The sequence below is a fragment of the Aulonocara stuartgranti genome, assembly GCF_965226115.1.
Source record: "Aulonocara stuartgranti genome assembly, chromosome: 14".
Classification (NCBI taxonomy): domain Eukaryota; kingdom Metazoa; phylum Chordata; class Actinopteri; order Cichliformes; family Cichlidae; genus Aulonocara; species Aulonocara stuartgranti.
In genome coordinates, this window is record NC_138950.1 from 14,541,122 (window position 1) to 14,567,676 (window position 26,555).

Here is a 26,555-nt window from a genome sequence, read left to right on the forward strand (position 1 = left end):
GTATCTGTCAAGGCTATTTGTAATATACACTCCTGTTTAGAGTAATGAATGACCTTTCAGACTTTTAATCAAAGACCACTGCGTAAGATCATGTCCTCTTGAAGGCGTAGAGCAGAGCCCTTTCTCTAAAACCCTATATAAATACCACTTACACACATACCTGGCATCAGGGAGAGATGGCAGTCTCAGTTCTTTTAATTGGTCTGGTATCTGCTCTGTGTTTGTTTCAGCTGAACTCAGTTTTTGCCTTGGGTGTGTCTCTGGATAGTCTGAATCAAAGGAGTAGCTTTACAGGTGCTTGGGCTGGTACTGAAGCTTCTTCTGTGAAATGTAAGTTGCAGGGTAGCATTCATCTACCTGCATTCTCAATGGATGGGGACTTCATTATTGGGGGTGCTTTCTCTCTTCACTCCTACACGCAAACAGTGAGCCATGATTATACCATCATGCCTGAGCCAGTAAGATGCAAAGGGAGGTCAGTATGGAAAAAATTATGAACATGTTGCATGTATTGTAATGGTAATCTTTCTTGCTGTGTGTTATCTGTATGAAATTTCATCTTAACAAAATCTATGTAGCCTACAATTTTAACAGTGAGGTGACTGTCTGTCTGCAGCATAAATGCCGATGAGCTGCAGTTGTCACATGCAATGGTCTTTGCCATAGAAGAGATTAACAACAATACAGAGCTGCTGCCCGGAATCAGGCTTGGGTATCAGATCTATGACTCATGTGCATCAGTTTCCATGACAGTGCATTTGGCATTTCAGTTTTTGAATAGCTTGGACCTTGTGTTTCACACTGGCAAAAACTGCTCCCAGTCAGGTATGGTGATGGCTGTTGTTGGTGAGTCTGGGTCTACGCCATCCATCAGCATGTCACGGATCATCAGTCCCTTTAACATTCCTCAAGTAAATACTTTAATTTTTTTTTTTCAAACTAGGTGTTTAAAATATGCATGCACATCTGCAGTTCTTATAGGATTACCTTGTCTTCTTTTGTTTTAGGTGAGCCCCTCTGCCACATGTACATGCTTGTCTAACAAGCAGCAGTACCCAAGTTTTTTCAGAACAATCCCCAGTGACCAGTTTCAAGCTGCTGCTCTAGCCAAGTTGATAAAACACTTTGACTGGACTTGGATAGGTGCTGTTCGGTCAGATTCGGATTATGGAAATAACGGCATAGCATCTTTTCTAGAAGCAGCACAGAGAGAGGGGATCTGTGTGGAATACTCTTTGTCCTTCTATCGGACCCACCCACATAGCAGGATTCAGAAAGTAGCAGATGTTATCCGCAGGTTTCTATATGACGTGGGAATTTAGTTTCATTTATTTAATGTAATCTTTCATGATGTTATGAGACAGTCAAAAAAATTATTTTGTCTCTAAAGGTCAAAGGCTGTAGTTGTTGTGGCATTTGCATCTTCAGGAGACATGAAGATCCTGTTTGAGGAGTTATCACGTGAGCCTTTCCACCTCGACAATGGATAGGCAGTGAGTCATGGGTGACCAACCCGGGATTAAGGAAGTACAGTTTTCTCGCTGGGACCATTGGATTTGGAATTCAGAAATCTGTAATCCCAGGTTTCAGAAACTTCCTGTTGAATCTCTCTTTTGCTCAAGTGGCTGTATCACCATTGCTTACTGAGTTCTGGGAGGATTCCTTCAACTGCACAATAAAAGAAAGTGAGAAACATTTTTCGTTTTTTGTTTTTCTTGGTTGTTAGAGTTTCTTGTAAAATGTCTGGTCTTAAAAAGGCCAGACATGTTCTTTTTTGTAATTTAAGCAATTTCAAATCCAACATAATCAAAAAGGTCCGTTACTGCAACAAATCATAATCTATATGTTTAACCTTTAGGTCAAGTTTAGGCAGTCAGCCAACACTATTACTGTGGCCCCTTTTCTCAAACGTGACTCTTTGTTTGTTGAGTGATATGTTCAAAAGATATGATGTTAAATGGATGAATTCAATTGTCTGTCATTTTGGTGCCTTTTTTATTTTTAGGTAATTCTGCAGGAAAGAAAGTATGTAATGGAACTGAAGATATAAAGACTCTCCAAACCCCGTACACTGATACATCTCAGCTTAGAATTAGTAACATGGTGTACAAGGCTGTGTATGCAATTGCACATGCCATTCATAATGCATTATGTCAGGGAAGAAATGTCACAGCTCAGTGTGACAAACTAACCAAATTACAGTCCAAGCAGGTCAGTAAAAACGAATCAGTCATTGCCAACATGTTTCACTGTCTCTAAGAAACGTTAAGTGAAACATTACTTTTAGTTGTTCAAATATTGTTTTGTTTTTTCTTTCCACTCCCTTTATGTCTCAATTCATCCTTACAGATTCTAACTGAGCTGAAGAAAGTAAATTTTTCCCGAAATGGATATGATGTGTCATTCGATACTAATGGGGATCCTGTGGCTATTTATGAGTTGGTTAACTGGCAAAAAACTATGGCTGGCATAACTGACATAGTGACTGTAGGGCTGTATGATGCATCACTGCCAGAGGGCCAGGAGTTCCAGATTAACAAAAACATCATCTGGATGGAGGGCAGCACGAAAGTAAAAAGTCAAATTAATGTAATCTTTTCAGTTTTATAGCAAACATTTACATATGTTACGCTGCCTTTTTATATTACACAGGTGCCAGTGTCAGTGTGCAGTGGGAGTTGTCCTCCAGGAACTCGTAAAGTGCTGCAAAAAGGAAAACCCATTTGCTGCTATGACTGTACCGCATGTCCTGAGGGAGAGATTAGTAATACTACAGGTAAAGTAAAATGCTTGTCTGTGCATGTAAAATGTTTTTATGATGCAAATCTGCAACATCGAATACATTACAAGAATAAATTTGTAATCTATAAAGCCAAAATTAATAGAAGCACCTTAACTCCTTTTTTTCTCCCATTCAGATTCTGCTGATTGTTTACCCTGCCACATGGAATTCCAGCCTAATGCAAAGAGAGACACTTGTATTCCTAAACCCATAGAGTTTCTTTCTTTTCAAGACATCCTAGGAATCATCCTGGCTACATTCTCAGTTCTTGGTGCTTGTCTGACTATTATCACAACTGCTATATTCTTACGTCACAGGACATCTCCAATTGTCCGAGCCAACAACTCTGAGCTGAGCTTCCTGCTGCTCATCTCACTGACTCTGTGTTTCTTATGTTCAATAACTTTCATTGGAGCGCCATCTGAGTGGTCCTGCATGCTGCGCCACACTGCATTTGGCATAACCTTTGTACTCTGTATCTCCTGTGTACTTGGGAAAACTATAGTGGTTTTAATGGCTTTTAAAGCCAGACTTCCAGGTAGTAATGTGATGAAATGGTTTGGTCCTCCACAACAAAGAATGACTGTTATGTCTTTCACCTTTATTCAAGTTTTAATATGTACTATTTGGTTGGTACTTAGCCCTCCATTCCCAATAAAAAATCTAACCGCATACAAGGAGAAAATCATCCTGGAATGTGCATTAGGCTCTGCTGTTGGCTTCTGGGCTGTGCTTGGTTACATAGGCCTACTTGCTGCCTTTTGCTTTGTTTTAGCTGTTTTAGCCCGCAAGTTACCTGATAATTTCAATGAAGCCAAGCTTATCACCTTCAGCATGCTGATATTCTGTGCAGTGTGGATCACCTTTATCCCAGCATATGTCAGCTCTCCTGGAAAGTTCACTGTGGTTGTGGAGATTTTTGCCATTCTGGCCTCCAGCTTTGGACTAATAATGTGTATATTTGCTCCAAAATGTTTTATCATATTGTTTAAGCCTGAGAAGAACACCAAGAAACATGTACTGAGCAAAAATTAATCATAATTTAGTGGTTTAGAAATTGTTAATGTTACAATTCAAAGTCAAAATTGCATATAATTGTAAATCAATTTCTGGATACTGGCTACACATAATAGACAACTGCCTGACTACACATATGCACCTACACAGACATACAAACTTCTGGTATTTTCTCTTAACAGGGTCTCTCACATGGTATTCATCATCAATACTTTCATTATTGTTTGCTATTATTACTGCTATCCATATTATTATTATATTATATCATGTCAGTGCTGACCGATTTGGTTTAAATGAGTCTCTCTGTGTTGGTGGGTGATTGGGGAGTGAACTGGGCATCTGCACTGCACCCTCAGCACTTTTGGTGACTTGCTCTAGACCCAACCGTTTCAAGTGGTTAAAAGGAAAGTCATAATTTAATAAAATCTCTTATCTCTGTATTTACATAATGATTGATTTATTTTTTCATTTATTTTTGCTACCTATACTTTGTAATGACACTACTATAACTGTTATTTCATATTATTATCATTATTATTATTGTTGTTATTATTGTTATCGTTATTATTATCATTATGGGCATTATTGCATTTGAGAGCATTTTTATTTCTTTATATAGTTTATGTAGTTTGCATTACTACATGAAATTATTTCATTTACCATTTCAACCAACACACAAACTGGACTGTACATAGTAAACAGATACTGGACTCACCTTAATAATGTTTTTGCACAACTTGCTTGTCTTTTTTGTCTGTTCACCTGTCCTTACTGGACCTGTTTGTCTTGTTTACCTCACAATAAAACTAAAAAAGAGGAATTCCACACCTTCAAAGCACATTACCGAGTTCTTCTTCTTTGTTATTTAGAAAACTTTTTCTGTGAAGTTATTATACATTTTTTAAATTATTGTTTGTATGTGTCAATTTATGAATACGTAATTCAGAGTAATCAGAGTAGGGGTAGTAATAGTGAATATTGAAATAAATGTAAAGTCACATTTCACAATAACACAATAACAATATAATTCTGATTTATTTTTCAGTTGTTTCGTACAATGGAATCTAACATTTCCATTTGAATCAAACATGAGGTCCAAGACTGCAAATTTAAGTTTAAAGTGAACTGAGTGAGCTCTGTCATCTATACACATATCTCGCACCAATTTAATCATTTAGTTATGATGCAGTGGGAAGCACTAAGAAACACTGAGTCTTATTATTAATGCGGATGCTACGTTGACATGTAGACACTTAAATGTTCTTAAGCAAGGACACAGCATCACTGTCATCTCCCAAGCAGAAAAATACACCTGCTGTGCCAAAAAAAAAAAACTGTTTAGTAATGATGTCGAGGAATACAACATAATGTCTGCTGCGACAATGGTCCACATTCACAAACCCCACAATTACAATTTGCTCACTCAGAGAAAACATTAATTTAAAAAGTACATTTCAAAAAGTCTAGTTATAAAAGTTTTCAACTGTTGTTCAAAAACTGTTGTTCTGAAAAGTTGCCGAAGCAACATTTTCATTCATTATGAACAGGAACAAAATCCCAAATTATAGGATTTAATTAACAGCAGTTGGTAACAATATTTCAGTTTCATTAATTTCCTTCAAATATGCAGCTGGTAATCATGGTGAAATACCAGCAAGAACATAAAAGAAACAAAAAACAAAAATTAAAAAACATTATAAGGTAAATGGAACAATTAAAACATCAAGCCAGGTGTACTAAAACAGATTTTTCTCTTAAATTAAAAAAATAATAATAATAGAAGAACAGATTGGCAATTATAGCCCATCTGGAGGTTCATAAAGCGTAGAGTTCTTTTTTTTTTTTTTGGCTTGAGACTATGCTTTGCAATCATTACTTTAATCAAATAACATTAATGTGTATTGTATTGAACAAAGAACTAAATACAGAAAACAATAGAATTGCATATTATTGTCATTGTACATGTAAAATAAAATTGTAGGTGTGTCCCACCAACTGTGCATGGCATAAAAATATACATAGTATTAGAGCAAGAATAAATACATGCCGGAAAAAGGTAGAATGGTTTCTTCACAGAGAACAGCCCAAGTCGGGTGTGAAAAGGCACCCAAGCCTCCCAAGCCTCGTCAGCTGCCTGAAACTCATAGAGGAGCTCAACATCTTCATTGCTGGGTATGAGGTAACCCCTCTCCCCTAGACCCTGCTCCCCACTTCCCTTTCAACCAGCAGACCCCTCTCTCCCTCCAGGAACATGAAGTCAGAAGCACTCTGATCGGGCGACCGTGGCTCAGGGGGTTGGGAAGCGTATCTGTAACCGGAAGGTCGCCGGTTTGATCCCCGGGCTCTCTGTCCTGGTTGTTGTGTCCTTGGGCAAGACACTTTACCCTACCGCCTACTGGTGTTGGCCAGAAGGGCCGATGGCGCGATATGGCAGCCTCGCTTCTGTCAGTCTGCCCCAGGGCAGCTGTGGCTACAACTGTAGCTTGCCTCCACCAGTGTGTGAATGCGAGAGTGAATGAATAGTGGCATTGTAAAGCGCTTTGGGTGCCTTGAAAAGCGCTATATAAATCCAATCCATCATCATCTGAGCCCGGTGAATGCCAGAATAACTAATGGCCTTGATGGCATCCCAAGGGCTGTGGTCAAAGCCTGTGCGGAACAACTGGCAGGGATACTCACAAAGCTGTTCAACCTCTCCCTCACTCATGCCACCATTCCCAGCTGTATGAAGGCCACCACCATTCCCCAAAAAGACTGATATAGACAGCCTCAATGACTACGAACATACAGCCCTCACATCTGTAGGCATGAAGTGTGTCGAGTGGATAGTGTCTCAAGGTCTCTTGCACCCTGCCAACCACCTGTTTGACCTACTGCCCTCTGGCTGGCGCAGGGGTTAATCATGTCTCACACCTTCAGGCTCACAAACAGCTTTTTCCCCTGGGCCATTTGGACATCAACAAACACTATCTCTCCACACCCGACCGATGTCCACTCACCTCACCAATCTGGGCCATGGTCTGAGTAACCCTCATCACTCAGACCACTCACACATGGTCTCTATACTCAGACCAAGTCCTGTACTACTTCAAAGCACTGTGTTCTCCAATGCATACCTTTCTCTTGTTTTCTATATATCGCTCTTGATTGTATATATTTTTCCAGTTTATTGTTTATTACTACTATTTATTACTTATTACTATTATTTAGAAGAAAATTGGCAATGTAAATGAATCAAGTTTCTTTACTTACTAGTCTACCGTTTTATTTTTAGTACTGTTAACACAATGGAGACCAAGACTCATGCGTAGACATGTATCTTGTTGATTGTATGTTAAGCTTATTCTGTACAGCTGGCTCCGAAGTCAGTGACCACTCAGAGAAATCTAAGGAGTACTGGCCATTATACATGCCCGTGGAAACTAAATCTCCAGTTCAGTCACCCATTCTTGCTGATGTTTGCTTCCATGTTTTTACTTTACTTTTTTTGTATAGCAACAACAACGCTGATCAGAGCACCTTAAATTGTGATTGTGATTCCAGATAAAGTAAGAGCAATTCTATCTGAGCAAGTACTGGCTGACACTGAAGAGAAAAGGTCTTTTTAACCAGAAGAGGAAAAACAGCAGAGAATATAATAGAAACAGTCATGGTTATGTTTTTCATTTTTGGTGTATATATTAGTATTAGCCTCTTTTTTTAAGTTGTTAGTATTTTAAGATGTGTTTTTGTGATTAGGCTATATTTCAAATGTCTTCAGTTGACAGTAAAAGATGAATTGCTCATATTTTATTTAATCATGTTGTCCACTAGGTGGTAGTAGCAGAGTGAGACTTTACAATTATAGCTTCTTTTAATATTTCTTAGTAAATTTCCAGCATTAATTTGCCAAAGACTCTGTGTGGAAATATTGTACAGTTACATGACTGCAAACATGCCAACTTAGAACTCTCAACACATAAACTGAGCTAAATGTATTAAACATCAAATGAAGAAATACTGAATGATAAGATAACTTTAGGATATCTCCAAGCCTTATTGGGGACAAAGTTTTGTTTTGTTTTGTTTTTTTAGCTAAATGAATCCAGCTAAACTCATAGTATCTGTCAAGGCTATTTGTAATATACTCTCCTGTTTAGAGTAATGAATGACCTTTCAGACTTTTAATCAAAGACCACTGCGTAAGATCATGTCCTCTTGAAGGCGTAGAGCAGAGCCCGTTCTCTAAAACCCTATATAAATACCACTTACACACATACCTGGCATCAGGGAGAGATGGCAGTCTCAGTTCTTTTAATTGGTCTGGTATCTGCTCTGTGTTTGTTTCAGCTGAACTCAGTTTTTGCCTTGGGTGTGTCTCTGGATAGTCTGAATCAAAGGAGTAGCTTTACAGGTGCTTGGGCTGGTACTGAAGCTTCTTCTGTGAAATGTAAGTTGCAGGGTAGCATTCATCTACCTGCATTCTCAATGGATGGGGACTTCATTATTGGGGGTGCTTTCTCTCTTCACTCCTACACGCAAACAGTGAGCCATGATTATACCATCATGCCTGAGCCAGTAAGATGCAAAGGGAGGTCAGTATGGAAAAAATTATGAACATGTTGCATGTATTGTAATGGTAATCTTTCTTGCTGTGTGTTATCTGTATGAAATTTCATCTTAACAAAATCTATGTAGCCTACAATTTTAACAGTGAGGTGACTGTCTGTCTGCAGCATAAATGCCGATGAGCTGCAGTTGTCACATGCAATGGTCTTTGCCATAGAAGAGATTAACAACAATACAGAGCTGCTGCCCGGAATCAGGCTTGGGTATCAGATCTATGACTCATGTGCATCAGTTTCCATGACAGTGCATTTGGCATTTCAGTTTTTGAATAGCTTGGACCTTGTGTTTCACACTGGCAAAAACTGCTCCCAGTCAGGTATGGTGATGGCTGTTGTTGGTGAGTCTGGGTCTACGCCATCCATCAGCATGTCACGAATCATCAGTCCCTTTAACATTCCTCAAGTAAATACTTTAATTTTTTTTTTCAAACTAGGTGTTTAAAATATGCATGCACATCTGCAGTTCTTATAGGATTACCTTGTCTTCTTTTGTTTTAGGTGAGCCCCTCTGCCACATGTGCATGCTTGTCTGACAAGCAGCAGTACCCAAGTTTTTTCAGAACAATCCCCAGTGACCAGTTTCAAGCTGGTGCGCTAGCTAAGCTGGTAAAACAGTTTGGCTGGACTTGGATAGGTGCTGTACGATCAGATACAGATTATGGAAATAACGGCATGGCATCTTTTCTAGAAGCAGCAAAGAAAGAGGGGATTTGTGTGGAATACTCTGTATCTTTCTATCGGACCCACCCACATAGCAGGATTCAGAAAGTAGCAGATGTTATCCGCAGGTTCTTACATCAAAGATTTTCACTCTGGGATTTATTTTTAATGATTTTTTACAAGGTTTTTTTGTTTGTTTGTTGGATTGATATACAAAAATAAGTTTCTGACTAAACATTTTACATACCGGGTAGCTTAAAAAAGTCTTCTAATAAGTTGTACTTTTTTCACAAGATCTACATCTATGGTAGTGGTGGCATTTGCACCATCTGGAGACATGAGGATCCTGCTGGCAGAACTTTCACGTGAGCCTTTTCCACCTCGACAATGGATAGGCAGTGAGTCATGGGTGACCAACCCGGGATTAAGGAAGTACAGTTTTCTCGCTGGGACCATTGGATTTGGAATTCAGAAATCTGTAATCCCAGGTTTCAGAAACTTCCTGTTGAATCTCTCTTTTGCTCAAGTGGCTGTATCACCATTGCTTACTGAGTTCTGGGAGGATTCCTTCAACTGCACAATAAAAGAAAGTGAGAAACATTTTTCGTTTTTTGTTTTTCTTGGTTGTTAGAGTTTCTTGTAAAATGTCTGGTCTTAAAAAGGCCAGACATGTTCTTTTTTGTAATTTAAGCAATTTCAAATCCAACATAATCAAAAAGGTCCGTTACTGCAACAAATCATAATCTATATGTTTAACCTTTAGGTCAAGTTTAGGCAGTCAGCCAACACTATTACTGTGGCCCCTTTTCTCAAACGTGACTCTTTGTTTGTTGAGTGATATGTTCAAAAGATATGATGTTAAATGGATGAATTCAATTGTCTGTCATTTTGGTGCCTTTTTTATTTTTAGGTAATTCTGCAGGAAAGAAAGTATGTAATGGAACTGAAGATATAAAGACTCTCCAAACCCCGTACACTGATACATCTCAGCTTAGAATTAGTAACATGGTGTACAAGGCTGTGTATGCAATTGCACATGCCATTCATAATGCATTATGTCAGGGAAGAAATGTCACAGCTCAGTGTGACAAACTAACCAAATTACAGTCCAAGCAGGTCAGTAAAAATGAATCAGTCATTGCCAACATGTTTCACTGTCTCTAAGAAACGTTAAGTGAAACATTACTTTTAGTTGTTCAAATATTGTTTTGTTTTTTCTTTCCACTCCCTTTATGTCTCAATTCATCCTTACAGATTCTAACTGAGCTGAAGAAAGTAAATTTTTCCCGAAATGGATATGATGTGTCATTCGATACTAATGGGGATCCTGTGGCTATTTATGAGTTGGTTAACTGGCAAAAAACTATGGCTGGCATAACTGACATAGTGACTGTAGGGCTGTATGATGCATCACTGCCAGAGGGCCAGGAGTTCCAGATTAACAAAAACATCATCTGGATGGAGGGCAGCACGAAAGTAAAAAGTCAAATTAATGTAATCTTTTCAGTTTTATAGCAAACATTTACATATGTTACGCTGCCTTTTTATATTACACAGGTGCCAGTGTCAGTGTGCAGTGGGAGTTGTCCTCCAGGAACTCGTAAAGTGCTGCAAAAAGGAAAACCCATTTGCTGCTATGACTGTACCGCATGTCCTGAGGGAGAGATTAGTAATACTACAGGTAAAGTAAAATGCTTGTCTGTGCATGTAAAATGTTTTTATGATGCAAATCTGCAACATCGAATACATTACAAGAATAAATTTGTAATCTATAAAGCCAAAATTAATAGAAGCACCTTAACTCCTTTTTTTCTCCCATTCAGATTCTGCTGATTGTTTACCCTGCCACATGGAATTCCAGCCTAATGCAAAGAGAGACACTTGTATTCCTAAACCCATAGAGTTTCTTTCTTTTCAAGACATCCTAGGAATCATCCTGGCTACATTCTCAGTTCTTGGTGCTTGTCTGACTATTATCACAACTGCTATATTCTTACGTCACAGGACATCTCCAATTGTCCGAGCCAACAACTCTGAGCTGAGCTTCCTGCTGCTCATCTCACTGACTCTGTGTTTCTTATGTTCAATAACTTTCATTGGAGCGCCATCTGAGTGGTCCTGCATGCTGCGCCACACTGCATTTGGCATAACCTTTGTACTCTGTATCTCCTGTGTACTTGGGAAAACTATAGTGGTTTTAATGGCTTTTAAAGCCAGACTTCCAGGTAGTAATGTGATGAAATGGTTTGGTCCTCCACAACAAAGAATGACTGTTATGTCTTTCACCTTTATTCAAGTTTTAATATGTACGATTTGGTTGGTACTTAGCCCTCCATTCCCAATAAAAAATCTAACCGCATACAAGGAGAAAATCATCCTGGAATGTGCATTAGGCTCTGCTGTTGGCTTCTGGGCTGTGCTCGGTTACATTGGCCTACTTGCTTCCTTTTGCTTTGTTTTAGCTTTTTTAGCCCGCAAGTTACCTGATAATTTCAATGAAGCCAAGCTTATCACCTTCAGCATGCTGATATTTTGTGCAGTGTGGATCACCTTTATCCCAGCATATGTCAGCTCTCCTGGAAAGTTCACTGTGGTTGTGGAGATTTTTGCCATTCTGGCCTCCAGCTTTGGACTAATAATGTGTATATTTGCTCCAAAATGTTTTATCATATTGTTTAAGCCTGAGAAGAACACCAAGAAATATTTAATGTGCAAAAATTAATCATAGTATATCAGTTTTTTGGAAATGATTATTGTTGCAATTCCAAGTCAAAATTGGATATTTTATATGTCTTTCTAAATCAATTTCTGGATACTGACTACACATAACACATAACTACACATAACTGCCCAAATGCGCATATGCATGTGCACACATCGACACACACACACACACACACACACACACACACACACACACACACAAAGTTCTGGTATTTTTTCCTAACAGTTACTCGTACATGGTATTCATCAGCAATATTTTCATTATTGTTTGTTATTATCATTGTTATTATTATTGTTGTTGTTGTTGAGTGTTCCAAATTGTCCTACTCTGGAACACTCTGGGTTCCAGGGTATGTCACTAGATGGGTTGGGGCTGTGGTGGGACCTCTGGGTTGGCCTCGACCTCCATCCACTGTGCCCAATCTCTCCTACTATGAGCCAATTAATGACATCATTTTTTTTATTGCATCACATCAGGAAACAATTTTTTTTAAGGAATAAATATTAATTATTAAAAAAACACGTGAAAAGATAACTGGAAAATTTCATCCCTCATTACTATGTCTTTGCTGTCTTTTTTTTTTTTTTTTTTTGCATCACAGAAGATTAGGGCTTTTAATATAACAAGAAATATGACAAGTAAATGAACAAGTAAATGAACAACTTTATTCAAGTTTTAATATGTACTATTTGGTTGGTCGTGAGCCCTCTAGTCCCAATAAAAAATCTAACAGCATACAAGGAGAAAATCATCCTGGAATGTGCATTAGGCTCTGCTGTAGGCTTCTGGGCTGTGATTTGAGAGCATTTTTTATTCTTTATATAGTTGAAAAAGTTTTCATGACTATCAAATAATTTCTTTTACCATTTCAATCAACACACATAATGCTCTATACATAGTTATGAGACTACACTATAATAATATATTTGATGAATTTGCTTGTCTTTTTTTTTGTTTGTCTGTCCTTACTGATCATTTTTGTCTTATTTACCTCACAATAAAAATACAAAAAGTAAACTGCACACTTTCAAGCACATAGCAGAGTTGTTTACTTTTGTTACTGAGAAAACTTTTTTAAATAATTGTACATTTTTTATTGTTGTTGTACATGTTAATGTATGAATATGTAACTCAGTGTTAAGTGCATAAATAAATTTAAAATCACATTTCACAATAACACTATATAGCTCTGAATTATTTTTCAGTGGTTTCATACAATGAAATCTAACATTTCCATTTGTATCAAGCATCAAGTCCAAGACTGCAAATGTAAATTTAATGTGAGCTGAGTGAGCTCTGTCATCTATATATCAGTTATGCTATAGCAGTTTTCAACTGTTGTTCAAAAATTCCTGTTCTGACAAGTTACCAAAGCAATATTTTCAATACTTAATAACACCAACAAAATCCAAAATATTAGGATTTAATCTGCAGCATCTGGTAAAAATGTTTCAAACTTTCATTAATTTCATGCATGGCCAGTAGACGTGGCGAAAATAATCAGCATAATCAGAATCAGAATACTTTATTCATCCCGAGGGAAATTAGGGTTACAGCAGGCAGCACGCTAATGGCGCATGCGCACTTACAAAGGAACCTTCTGACCAACTTTACACAAACATCACATTGGGCAGACATGTCAGAAAGGTAGGCTGATAGGAAAAAACAACGAAAATACACTACATGAGGTAGGAGCAGGAGAAAAAAAAACTCCACTCAGACTGAGCTCCTAGTGGGAGAACAGTTTGATAACAGAAAAAACACCTCAGCACAAAAGCACATGACTATCAATACACCATAGAAACACAAGACAAGCAACAGGGGTGGGTAAAGGGTAAGAGAGAGCCGGTGTAGACAGCGCATCCGGTCCTGCAGCATCTGTGCTGGTCCAGTTGACTGCTATCTTCCCCGGTAGGGCACAAGCATCGAAGGCGTTGGAAAGGGAGGGGGAATGAGTGAGTGCTTATCAGTGTAAGTGTGTGTGTGTGCGTGTCCATAGTTTAGCTGAGACAGTGTCCTTCGGCCTATCAGGCTAAGTAAACAGTCCTCCAGCCAATCCAGGTGTCCTTGCATGGGATGGGAAGAATAGCCGTAACACAGTCATTATCAGGGAGTGATTGTTCGCCTCCAGCCTTGGGCCTGCAGCTGGCGCCGTGATGGGGATCCGCAATGTTTATGTTGGTTTTGTTAATTTCCATGCGAGCAGCCCAGGAGAATTTTTCAGGCTGCTCTTTAACACTCCGACACTGGCCTCTCGATCTCCCGTTGGAGAGTCACGAGCCTCCCCATGATAGTATCAAACTTCTGTTCCATGGTGTTATCGTTCTTTTGATTCTGAGACCTCATAACTGCAGTGATCCGTTCCGCGATGTTTTCCAATTGTCACTCAAGGGTCTCATTTTGAGCAGGCCTCTCTCTGATGTTTCCCCTCATACGCTCAATGGTGTTGTTTTGAGCCTTCACAGCAGCTGCAAGCGTCTCCAAGGTGTTGACCATATTACGTTCGTTGTGAGAGGTTGCGCCTCGTTCCATTTCGATTCCAGCGGGCAGCCTTGAGGGGGTTTGAACAGCCGGTTCCGCTCTATTATTTCTCCGATAAACCAGGGCTAAGCCAACTCCGATCAGCATGAACCCTGTTATCATGGTTCCGAATAGATAGATATCTTCAGCGTCCTCAATCGACAGTCCCGCCAGGCACATGATCCTCCAGTTCTGCCACCCGTCCATCGTGTATCCGGCAGGGAAAGTCCCTCCAGGGCACTCAGGCTCTCCCGAGCCCAGATTTCTCGTTGAGAAAAGGGTGTCAATAGCATTCAGAGACCAGTTGATCAAATCCATAATTCTCTTTTAGGTTTTAGAGAACGACAAATACCAGCAAGAACATAAAACAAACAAACAAGAAAAACTATTATAAATAAAGTAAATTGAATGGTGTACTGAAACATACATTTTTTGTTAAATTTACAGAAATTTGAAGAATAGATTGGCAATTTTAGGGACGGGAGGATCTGATGCTGTCAACTGAGGAGTGGTAAAAAGGCCAACGACAGCCACTGGTCCAGGTCATTCCTTTTCAGGACACTTGCCTGATGGGCCTTCATTAGTGTGGTTGGTCAAGGTGAGATTAATCGAGATGTGCGTGCCCAGAAACCTAAATGTGGAGACGGATTCCACCCATTCTCTATTTACGAGAGGAGACTCGTGAAATCCATGATGAGTTCTTTTGTTTTATGAACATTCAGCTTCAAGTTTTCTTTGGAGCACCAGCATGACAAATTCTCTATTTCCACTCTGTACACTGTCTCATCTCCATCAGAAGTGAGCCCAACCACAGTGGTTACAATGAGGTTGGTTGGGTGGATTGGTGTACAGCAGGGGTCGGCAACCCTAGGCACGCATGCCACAGCTGGCACTCAAAGGGTTAACTGATGGCACGACCATAGCTGGACTGGCCATCGGGCATACTGGGCATTTGCTCAGTGGGCCAATGATTTTCTTTTTTTTTTTTTTTGTAACGGTATGAAAGGTGGTGGATTGGCCAGATGCTGTCCGGTGTGTAAAAAATAACTCAGTTATTTGGTGGTGGCTATGGCGGTGCATCCACAGATTCAGTAACATTAGCAAGTGGTGGAGGCCAGCAGGTGGATGAGAGAAAGCGGAGGCAAGAGGAGAGACCCGAGGCAGCCGCCGGTCCGAGTGTCAGGTGAACTGAACTTCAGATAAGAAGTTATGACCTGCAGTCTATCTGGGTCAGATATAAACCAAGTTTAGGTGGAGTTTATTTTTGTTCTGCTGACTTTTTACAGTCTCGAGACACAATGCATTTTTGGGACTTTCAGGTGAATGGACCAATGTTTTATTTTCTGATCAAACCAGAAAGCTTTAATGAGCAGCTAGATTTGTCTTGCATTAACTGGCTGAGTTAATGCCAGTTAATGCGACATTACACATTAACATGTTGTGATGGCAGCAGCCACACAGGGGTAAATTAGTCCATTTTTCACTTTATTATTTTGCTTTGCAGTATTCTTCATTAATATAATTCATTAATCATTTGGTTAAACCTAACACTGGTATTATGAGGCGCGCACATAGTAGCATTGTATGGTTTTTCTAAAATGTTTTGTTATATTAATTATGTTTCTCTTTCTTTGAGTTACCTGGGTTTGGGCGGTGGCTGTTTCCTGTCTGGGCAAAAGGCGTGGCTGAGGACTCTGGGGACAAAATGCCTGCTCAGCAGGACCAACCATGGGCTTACCAGGAGCAGGGGTGTTTTAGGTTTAGTTGGGTTATTCTGTGCTTAGTTAATATTAGTGTGTGTTTTTGTTTTCCCCCCTATTGTGTTCAAATGGTTTGGCCAAATCATTATAAAAGCTACCCTCATGTGTCTTTTTAATTAGGTCAGTTTGTGAGTTAAGTTGTGTCTCACTTTGTTGTTTAAGTTTTGGAAATTACTTTTTGTAGAGTTATATTTAGTTGACCTGTTTTATGGGCCTGCTAAGTATGGTTTTGAATTTTGTTAATTTTGGATTTTTTGAGGGTTAAAATAAAGAAAACCCTTTTTGAAGATATTTTTTGCTTGTGTCCTCTTTGCTTTGGCTGCTTGGTCCCTCACAATTGGTGGCAGCAGTGGGATCTGCCAGTTGAGGACACAGTATTTTTTTCTTTGAGGCTTTTTCACCCCCAGAAAAAAAAAAAGAAAAATGCATCGTGGAGGAAAGGTGGAAAAGAAGAAAGGAGTAACTGTTCAGAAGGAAGCTGATGCTGAGGAGGAAATTGGAGTCTCTGAAATGGTGGAGAGCACTGAGGTTGAAGAAAGGGAGCCATCTCTGTCAGATCTGATGTCAATATTGCAAGCTCATATGGGTCAACAGGAGGCTCGGGAAGCAAGGCAAGAAGAGGTAACTGCACGACAAGAACAAAAATTCAAAGCATTGCAACATCAGTTTCAGCTTTTACAGTTAGAGGTGCAGTCCCGGACATCACCAGTACCAGAGCTACCATTACCTACCACAGAGTCACCAGAGTCAAGGGAGCTACCTCACATTCCTAGTTCTCCTCAAGCTCAAGCTGAATCCAGTCAGTCATTATCAGGTCAGTTTTCATTGCATGAACCCAGACTGGAAAAGTTGACTGATAGTGATGATATTGAGCATTTTTTGACTACATTTGAACGCATTGCCTTAGCATATCGTTGGGAAAAAACAGACTGGGTTTTTCGATTAATACCACTGCTAACGGGCAAGGCAAGAGGGGCATACGTTCATATGGATATTGATGACTCTCTCAGCTATGACAAAGTTAAAGCTGCAATTTTGTCCAAGTATGATGTTAACCCTGAGACCTACAGGCAGCGATTCCGTTCACTGGAAGTCAGGCTTGATGAGAACCCTAAGGAGTTGTATGCTCGACTTAAAGATCTGTACGGGAAATGGATTCAGCCAAAAGGTAAAACGAACCAAGAAATTGGTGAAATAATCATCCTTGAACAATATTTGAGAATGTTGTCCCCTGAGCTACAGGTTTGGATTCGAGAGCACAATCCGTCTTCTGCAGCGAAGGCAGCTGAGCTGGCAGAAGTGTTTGTAGCTGCCAGGAGGAAAGGGCAACCTTGGACCTGTAATGCAAATAAAATGCCAAAGGAAGGCCCCAAATCAGCCCAGATGTATCATCAAAGGCCATTGTCAGCAGAAAAAACTCCTGTGGGTGAGAACCAGTTTGCTGGCAGACCATTAAAAAATTCAAAAAAGATTGTTTGTTACCTCTGTGGGTTAGAGGGCCACACAAAGCCAATGTGCCCAAAAACCTCAGCTAAGATGGTTCAAATGTGTTTCATGCCACGTTCACATGCTGAACATGGGCTCCAGTGTGACCAGACTGTTAAAATGATAAAAATTGAAGCTAATGGAACAACTTTAAGAGCTTTGCTTGATTCTGGCAGTTCTCGTACACTGATACACAGAGATTTTGTGCCCCCCAATATTGTCCGTGTCAGTGATACCATCCCCATTTGTTGTGTGCACGGAGATGAGAAGATGTACTCAACAGCTGACATGTACATTAAAGTGAATGGACAGACTTACCTTTTAAATGTTGGGGTGGTTGATAACCTGCCTTATTCAGCTATTCTGGGACGAGATTTTCCAGTGCTTTTTGATTTGTTGGAGTCAGACCAGAATCATCAATGCAATGTGGCTGTTACTAGAGCCCAAGCTCAAAAATCTAGTGAAACCTCAGAAGTTTTCAGTGCCTTGCCATTTTTTGATGAGGAATGGGAAGTTGCACTTGTGAAGCCTCGGAAAAGTCGCAGACAGAGGAGACAGGAGAAGTTCCAGCATACTATAGTACACCCAGAAATGCATACTGACCCAGACTTGCCTTTGGGACTTCAAATTCCTGGCAATATAATAGAGTTGCAAAAAACTGATCCTAGTTTAGCTTCCTGTTTTCAGCGAGCAATAGACAAGGACCAAGTAGAGGAGGCAGGCATTAACAAAAGTGACTATGTCTTGCAAAATGGCATACTTTACCATCAGATGGGCTCACTTCTGAAGCTAGTGGTCCCCCAAGAGGTTAGAGAAACTGTGCTTAATTTGGGACACTCTATTCCCTGGTCTGGCCACCTTGGTAAGCACAAAACCACAGCTCGTATTAAACAACATTTTTTCTGGCCTGGCCTCCATAGAGATGTAGCCTACTTCTGTAAGAGTTGTCCTCAGTGCCAGATGACATCCTCCAAAGTCCCTTCCAAAGCTCCACTCCAACCACTGCCTATTATTGGTACCCCATTTGAGCGCCTCGGAATGGATATTGTTGGACCTGTTGAGAAGAGTAAGTCAGGGAATCGCTATATGCTTGTAATCACTGATTACGCAACTAAATATCCAGAGGTCTTCCCACTGAAATCCATCAAGGCAAAATCAGTAGCTTTCTGCCTTGTACAGCTCTTCGCAAGAGTAGGGTTCCCACAGGAAATACTGACTGATCAGGGGAGTAACTTTATGTCCAACTTACTAAAACAGGTGTACAAGCTGCTGGGCATTAGAAGCCTGAGGACCACCCCATACCATCCTCAGACTGATGGGCTAACAGAACGGTTCAATCAGACTCTGAAGCAGATGCTCCGGAAGGTGGTAGATAAGAATGGTGCTGATTGGGATCAGTGGCTTCCTTATCTTCTCTTTGCCTACAGGGAAGTGCCACAAGCCTCCACTGGTTTCTCTCCGTTCGAACTTTTGTATGGGTATGAGGTACAAGGACCTCTAGCCCTCCTAAGAAACATCTGGGAGGGAGGCAAGGAAAAGATGGACTCTGTTAACATTGTTTCCTATGTTGTGCAGATGAGGGAGCGACTGCAGAAAATGAGTGAGCTTGCTCAGTCAAATATGACCAAAATCCAGCAGAAGCAGAAGTTTTGGTATGACCGAGCAGCTCGTCAGAGGTCTTTTAGTCCTGGACAAAAGGTGTTGGTGCTCCTCCCCACTGACAACAACAAGCTATTGGCTAAGTGGCAAGGGCCCTTTGAGGTTCAGAAGAAATTGGGGTCCACTACTTACCAAGTGTTCATCCCTGGAAAGCCACGCTCCAGCAGGGTTCTGCACATAAATCTATTGAAGGAATGGGCGCAGCGCCCTGAAAAGACAGCAGAGGTGATGCTCATAAGGGGTGTGCCAGAGGAAGAAGAGGTTGGTGAGCAATACTTGCCTTCTGCTGATGTGGTAGATTTTGACCTTAGTCATCTGCCAGATGATAAACAGCTTCAGGTGAGAGCTGCATGCAACTCTGAGGTGCTTCAAGTGAATCCTGGCCGAACAGATATTGTTGAGCATGACATTGTCATTAAAGAGGGCGTCGCAGTAAAGCGTTTGAGCTACAGGATCCCTGAACGTCTGCTAATATCCCTGAAGAAGGAAATCGACCTCATGTTGTCCTTGGGGATCATTGAGCCATCAAAGAGTGAGTGGTGTAATCCAGTGGTCCTGGTGCCAAAGAAGGATGAAAGCATGAGGTTCTGTATAGACTTCAGGTACCTAAACTCAATATCACTGTTTGATTCATACCCCACACCACGCATTGATGATTTGCTGGAACGGCTGGGGAAGGCAAAGTACTTGACCACACTTGACCTGTGCAAGGGATATTGGCAGGTGCCACTAACGGAGCGATCAAAGAAGTTGACTGCCTTTCGAACACCTTGGGGTCTCTTCCAATTTACAGTGATGCCATTCGGGCTGCATGGGGCTCCAGCAACCTTTCAGAGATTAATGGACCAAGTACTATGTGGTTTCTCAGATTTTGCATCTGCATATCTTGATGATATTGTCATCTACAGCACCACATGGGAGGAACACTTGGAACATCTGCATGCTGTCTTCGACCGTCTTGGCACTGCTGGGTTGACGGTGAACCCCTCTAAGTGTGTTTTTGCCTCTGCTGAGACTGCGTACCTGGGCCATGTGATCGGGAATGGGGTGATCAAGCCTCAGGTCAGTAAGATCCAAGCCATTGAGTCTTGTCCTCTCCCACAGACAAGGAAGCAACTAAGATCCTTTTTGGGCATGGCAGGCTTTTATCGTCGGTTCATACCACGATTCTCCACCAGGGCAGCTCTACTAACGGACTTGATAGGCATCAAGTGTCCTAATCAGATTAACTGGACAGAGGAGGCTATAGCAGCTTTCAAGGACATCGGTCAATCACTGAGTAGCGAACCAGTTTTGTACAGTCCAGACTTTAATGAGCACTTTTTCCTTCAAACGGATGCATCTCATAGGGGTCTGGGAGCAGTGCTACTTCAAGGTTTGGAAGGAGAACGTCATCCTGTTGCTTATATCAGCCGAAAGCTGTTCCCGAGAGAGGTTCGATATTCAACAGTGGAAAAGGAGGCCCTTGCAATCAAGTGGGCCCTTGATTCCTTCAGGTACTACCTTCTTGGAAGAGAATTCACCCTGGAGACGGATCATAGTGCACTTCAGTGGATGGAAAAGATGAAAGATAAGAACGGAAGGATCACAAGATGGTACCTTGCTCTGCAACCTTTCCGGTTTGTCATCAAGCACATTCCTGGGAAGAACAACGTTACCGCCGACTTCCTCTCTCGCTGTACCAGCGAGAGTCCTGAAGAGGGGGGGTGTGTGATGGCAGCAGCCACACAGGGGTAAATTAGTCCATTTTTCACTTTATTATTTTGCTTTGCAGTATTCTTCATTAATATAATTCATTAATCATTTGGTTAAACCTAACACTGGTATTATGAGGCGCGCACATAGTAGCATTGTATGGTTTTTCTAAAATGTTTTGTTATATTAATTATGTTTCTCTTTCTTTGAGTTACCTGGGTTTGGGCGGTGGCTGTTTCCTGTCTGGGCAAAAGGCGTGGCTGAGGACTCTGGGGACAAAATGCCTGCTCAGCAGGACCAACCATGGGCTTACCAGGAGCAGGGGTGTTTTAGGTTTAGTTGGGTTATTCTGTGCTTAGTTAATATTAGTGTGTGTTTTTGTTTTCCCCCCTATTGTGTTCAAATGGTTTGGCCAAATCATTATAAAAGCTACCCTCATGTGTCTTTTTAATTAGGTCAGTTTGTGAGTTAAGTTGTGTCTCACTTTGTTGTTTAAGTTTTGGAAATTACTTTTTGTAGAGTTATATTTAGTTGACCTGTTTTATGGGCCTGCTAAGTATGGTTTTGAATTTTGTTAATTTTGGATTTTTTGAGGGTTAAAATAAAGAAAACCCTTTTTGAAGATATTTTTTGCTTGTGTCCTCTTTGCTTTGGCTGCTTGGTCCCTCACACATGTGTATCTCTGTATTAACAAACATGCTATATTGGTCCAGTTTATTTTTCTTATCGTTGTTGTGAGGAGACCATAAATAGCATTTGCATTTTCTGTTGTACAGTTCATTTGCTGTTATGGAGTTCTTGTTATGGATAAAAAGTGTCTTTTTTTGGTTTCAAAATAGCTGATAACTATCCGCTGATAGCTGCCAACATCTGAGAACAAATATAATTCTATAAAGTGGTTCTATATAGTGTGTAACTGTTAATATAGAACATTATTAAATTTATTGCTAATGCAATCATATGGCACATTGACTTCTGAGGAAATTTTAGATGGCACTCGTCATCAGAAAGGTTGCCTACCCCTGGTGTACAGCAATATACTGGGTGTACAGTACTGGGCTAAGAATGCAGGCCTGCAGGGATCCACTGCTGAGTGAGAGTTTGGTGGAGAGGTAGGGGATGAGTCTGACTGATCTGTCCCGTTGGTGAGGAAATCTTTGATCGAGGAGCGGGTGGCAGGGGGGATGTGAAGATGGTCCAGTTTGTTGATAAGGATGGGATTATGGTGTTTAACACTGAGCTGTAGTTCACAAAGAGCATCCTCACCTAGCTGTTCATGTTCTCCAGATGACTCAGCCCTCTGTGAAGGGTGATAATGATGGCATCCTCTATGTACTGAATTGCTCTATAAGCCTTTTTGTGTTATATATGCCATTTTGTTATGTTGTCCTGCAATGCACTGATAACTTTCAGGTGATGTCTGTTAGTTACAGGAACTAATAATTACAAGAACTAATAGATATCAGCTTCAGCCTGAACTGGGATTTTAATTTGGATAGGACTGACAGTATCCCACCCAAGATTGTGAGTGCACCATGGGTTATTTTGGGGAAAAACAAACAACACAGATGGTGCAGGGAGAATAAACAAAAGCTGGCATGCAGAGCTGGCTATTATCTCCAGCTGCAAAACAGCAACACAAACAGCCCACTTCCAATCATCTTCCTCAGCAATGCCAGATCCCAGCAAACAAAACGGAAGAGCTACAGTCAGAGATTTACTACAACTGCTTTGTCCAGGAGTGTTGTCTACTGATTGTGACGGAATCTTGGCTCCATCCAAACATTCCTAATGCCTCAGTAGAGGTACAGTGGGGCAAAAAAGTATTTAGTCAGCCACCGATTGTGCAAGTTCCCCCACTTAAAATGATGACAGAGGTCAGTAATTTGCACCAGAGGTACACTTCAACTGTGAGAGACAGAATGTGAAAAAAAAAATCCATGAATTCACATGGTAGGATTTGTAAAGAATTTATTCGTAAATTAGGGTGGAAAATAAGTATTTGGTCACCTCAAACAAGGAAAATCTCTGGCTCTCACAGACCTGTAACGTCTTCTGTAAGAAGCTTTTCTGTCCCCCACTCGTTACCTGTATGAATGGCACCTGTTTGAACTCATCATCTGTATAAAAGACACCTGTCCACAGCCTCAAACAGTCAGACTCCAAACTCCGCCATGGCCAAGACCAAAGAGCTTTCGAAGGACACCAGGAAAAGTATTGTAGACCTGCACCAGACTGGGAAGAGTGAATCTACAATAGGCAAGCAGCTTGGTGTGAAAAAATCAACTGTGGGAGCAATCATCAGAAAATGGAAGACATACAATGTTGTGATATTTTGATACCACGGTAGCATTTACAGGATATTGCTTTGTAGTGAAAACTGTTACTCAATAAGGCCCATTTACTAGTTGTTTTTCTCTTTCTCTCTGACCCAAGAATTGATGTGTAAGACTCACAGGCTGGTACCCCAAGGTCGAAAACACCACAGAGACGAGACCACTTCCTTACTCCCATCCTCCCTTCTTTATCTCTTAGAAAAAGGCTCGTTAAAGGCCAGGTGGTTTGTTTCAGAATTCACTAATGAAAGAACTCTGTATTCTATGTCTAGGAGTGTATTTTGCTGGGATGATCATAAATTGTAGCTGAACTGATAAACTACACAAAGGATACTTCTCTGCTCACAAGGCAGGAAGACGTTTCCTTATTTGGTCTGTACCGGTTTGAACTGAGAACTTGCTGACACACGAACCTTTTTTTCTCTATATAAGCTGTTGTATACTTAATAAACCTTTGAGTCGATTGGGAAGGCAACCTAAAGCAGTCTCTGTTTTCTTGTTCTCCCAAGCTGCTCCCGAGCTCGTACTAACACGCTGAATGGCATACCTGAGTGTTACTTTAAATAATTAGGAATCTTAGAAGGAAAGGACAGAACTCTGCTTATCGCTCGTGCCTTGGAGGGAAAACCGGGATGGACATTTTTTTCCTTCATACAAGACCACTGATAATCTCCCTCGATCTGGGGCTCCACGCAAGATCTCATCCCGTGGGGTCAAAATGATCATGAGAACGGTGAGCAAAGATCCCAGAACCACACGGGACCTGGTGAATGACCTGCAGAGAGCTGGGACCAAAGTAACAAAGGTCACCATCAGTAACACACTACAACGGCAGGGAATCAAATCCCGCAGTGCCAGACGTGTTCCGCTGCTGAAGCCAGTGCATGTCCAGGCCCATCTGAAGTTTGCCAGAGAGCACATGGATGATACAGCAGAGGATTGGGAGAATGTCATGTGGTCAGATGAAACCAAAGTAGAACTTTTTGGTATAAACTCAACTCGTCGTGTTTGGAGGAAGAAGAATACTGAGTTGCATCCCAAGAACACCATACCTACTGTGAAGCATGGGGGTGGAAACATCATGCTATGGGGCTGTTTTTCTGCCAAGGGGACATGACGACTGATCCGTGTTAAGGACAGAATGAATGGGGCCATGTATCGTGAGATTTTGAGCCAAAACCTCCTTCCATCAGTGAGAACTTTGAAGATGAAACGAGGCTGGGTCTTCCAACATGACAATGACCCCAAACACACCGCCCGGGCAACAAAGGAGTGGCTCCGTAAGAAGCATTTGAAAGTCCTGGAGTGGCCTAGCCAGTCTCCAGACCTCAACCCCATAGAAAATCTGTGGCGGGAGTTGAAAGTCTGTGTTGCTCGGCGACAGCCCCAAAACATCACTGCTCTCGAGATCTGCATGGAGGAATGGGCCAAAATACCAGCTACTGTGTGTGCAAACCTGGTAAAGACCTATAGTAAACGTTTGACCTCTGTTATTGCCAACAAAGGTTATGTTACAAAGTATTGAGTTGTATTTTTGTTATTGACCAAATACTTATTTTCCACCCTAATTTACGAATAAATTCCTTACAAATCCTACCATGTGGATTCATGGATTTTTTTTTCACATTCTGTCTCTCACAGTTGAAGTGTACCTCTGGTGCAAATTACTGACCTCTGTCATCATTTTAGGTGGGGGAACTTGCACAATCGGTGGCTGACTAAATACTTTTTTGCCCCACTGTACTTGGCCAGACATTACACCACCAGGACCACAACCAAGACTCCAGTAAGGGAAGGGTTGGTGGGCTCTATGCTTGTGTGCTTCAGGACTGGTGCCATAACAGTAGAATAAAAGACGGTCCCTGTTCACTGGACTTGGAGGCGATGTCCATTTAGCGCAGACCCTTTTCTCTACCCCACAAACTAACGATAGCCATAATTACCATTGTTTACATTCCTATTCAATGCTAACGTTAGCGCAGCACTCAACCACATCTAACTTATTATCAGTAAACAGTAGAGAGTGCACATGTCCATATTGTTCCTGGGGACTTTAATAAGACATGTTTGAAATCTGTACTCCCCAATTCCACCAACTTGTTAAATGTCCTTCAAGGGGGAAATAGGGAACACTACGGTACTACGGTTATGGTACACTAGACCATGTGTACCGTAATATCCAGCATCATAAGTTGGCAAGTCACAGAGGTGGTCCTGCAGCCCAAAGAAACGGCATAACTCACTCTACTGTAGGGCCATAAACAGCAGAAGGCGGTGTAGGGGCTGTGTCCAGCGGCAGTCAGGGAAGAGGCCCTGGCCATTTCTTGCTATCGAAGCTGGCTACTGGGAACACTGAATCAGTCTCCTAAAGAATGGCTGGACTCTGGTCTGAGTTGGATCAGGTGATGGGGGAGCATGCACTACAAGCCTGGTGCACCTAAAGAAATAATCTGGGTGCACTGGGACAGCCTGGCAGGTCCAAGGGACGCTAGGGACCCAAATGGTCCATGTTCTGCACCTCCATTGCTGAGGCAGCTCCAAAGAGCTGCAAGGTGCTTGGTGCCTGTTGTGGTGCTAACCCCTAATCCCTGAGTTAGATGGTGGTTACCAGAGAGGACGTCATCAAGGAGCCATCAAGCGCAAGGAGTCCCATTGGGCTTGGTTAGCCTGTGGGAGTTTAGGGGTAGCTGTGGAGTGTGGCTCGGGCAGTCGTTGAAGGAACAACTCGGGTGTTGGATGGGTTCAGTGAGGGTATAGAACAAGACTTTCAGACTGCCTTGAATAATTCTGGCAAACCAAAATCATCAGGTGGCTCAAGCAGGGAAACCGGTGCTCCACTCTGAACATGTACAGTCGATGTGGGGTGCTGCTGACATTCAACTGAGGTTATAGACAGGTGGCGAAAGGAATACTTCAAAGAACTTTCTGAATCCCACTAACATGCATTCTGTTGAGAAAGCAGAATATGCAGACAAGGAGGACGACCAGTGATGGGAATGACGGCGTTATACGTAATGGCGTTACTAACGGCGTTGCTAACGGCGTTACTTTTTTCAGTAACTAGTAATCTAACTAATTTCTATTTCTATTGTTACAACACTGTTACCACTACTAACAAGAAAATACAGTGCGGTCGTGTTACTATTTTTCAACAAACAGACGGTTGAAGCTGTGTTCAGCTTACTGCATCTTATATCAGTTGCATGGAAGTAGCTGACTACGTAAGTAATCTGGGCGCTACAGCTTTAACCAGCTCCCGCGTACGGCAATCACTTTCTGCCGGATGACCACTTTTTGGCACAACACCTG

General features: G+C 41.3%; 1 protein-coding gene and 1 pseudogene across 2 annotated transcripts; both read left to right on the top strand.

Annotated features, from left to right (window-relative positions):
• Positions 1-378: 378 nt before the first annotated feature.
• Positions 379-3,817, top strand: LOC309688135 (extracellular calcium-sensing receptor-like; annotated as a pseudogene). Its single transcript has 8 exons — positions 379-475; positions 617-911; positions 1,008-1,297; positions 1,391-1,685; positions 2,006-2,211; positions 2,350-2,571; positions 2,653-2,776; positions 2,919-3,817. The product of its transcript is annotated as an extracellular calcium-sensing receptor-like (transcript).
• A 4,459-nt stretch (positions 3,818-8,276) lies between these two features.
• On the top strand, positions 8,277-11,788 carry LOC309688134 (extracellular calcium-sensing receptor-like; the record flags this gene model as incomplete). The annotated part of the gene is made up of 8 exons (XM_082503609.1): positions 8,277-8,373; positions 8,515-8,809; positions 8,905-9,194; positions 9,361-9,656; positions 9,977-10,182; positions 10,321-10,542; positions 10,624-10,747; positions 10,890-11,788. The coding sequence occupies exons 1-8, from the start codon at positions 8,345-8,347 to the stop codon at positions 11,786-11,788; spliced, it is 2,361 nt and encodes a 786-aa protein (XP_082359735.1). The 5' UTR covers positions 8,277-8,344.
• Between the last annotated feature and the right edge of the window lie 14,767 nt (positions 11,789-26,555).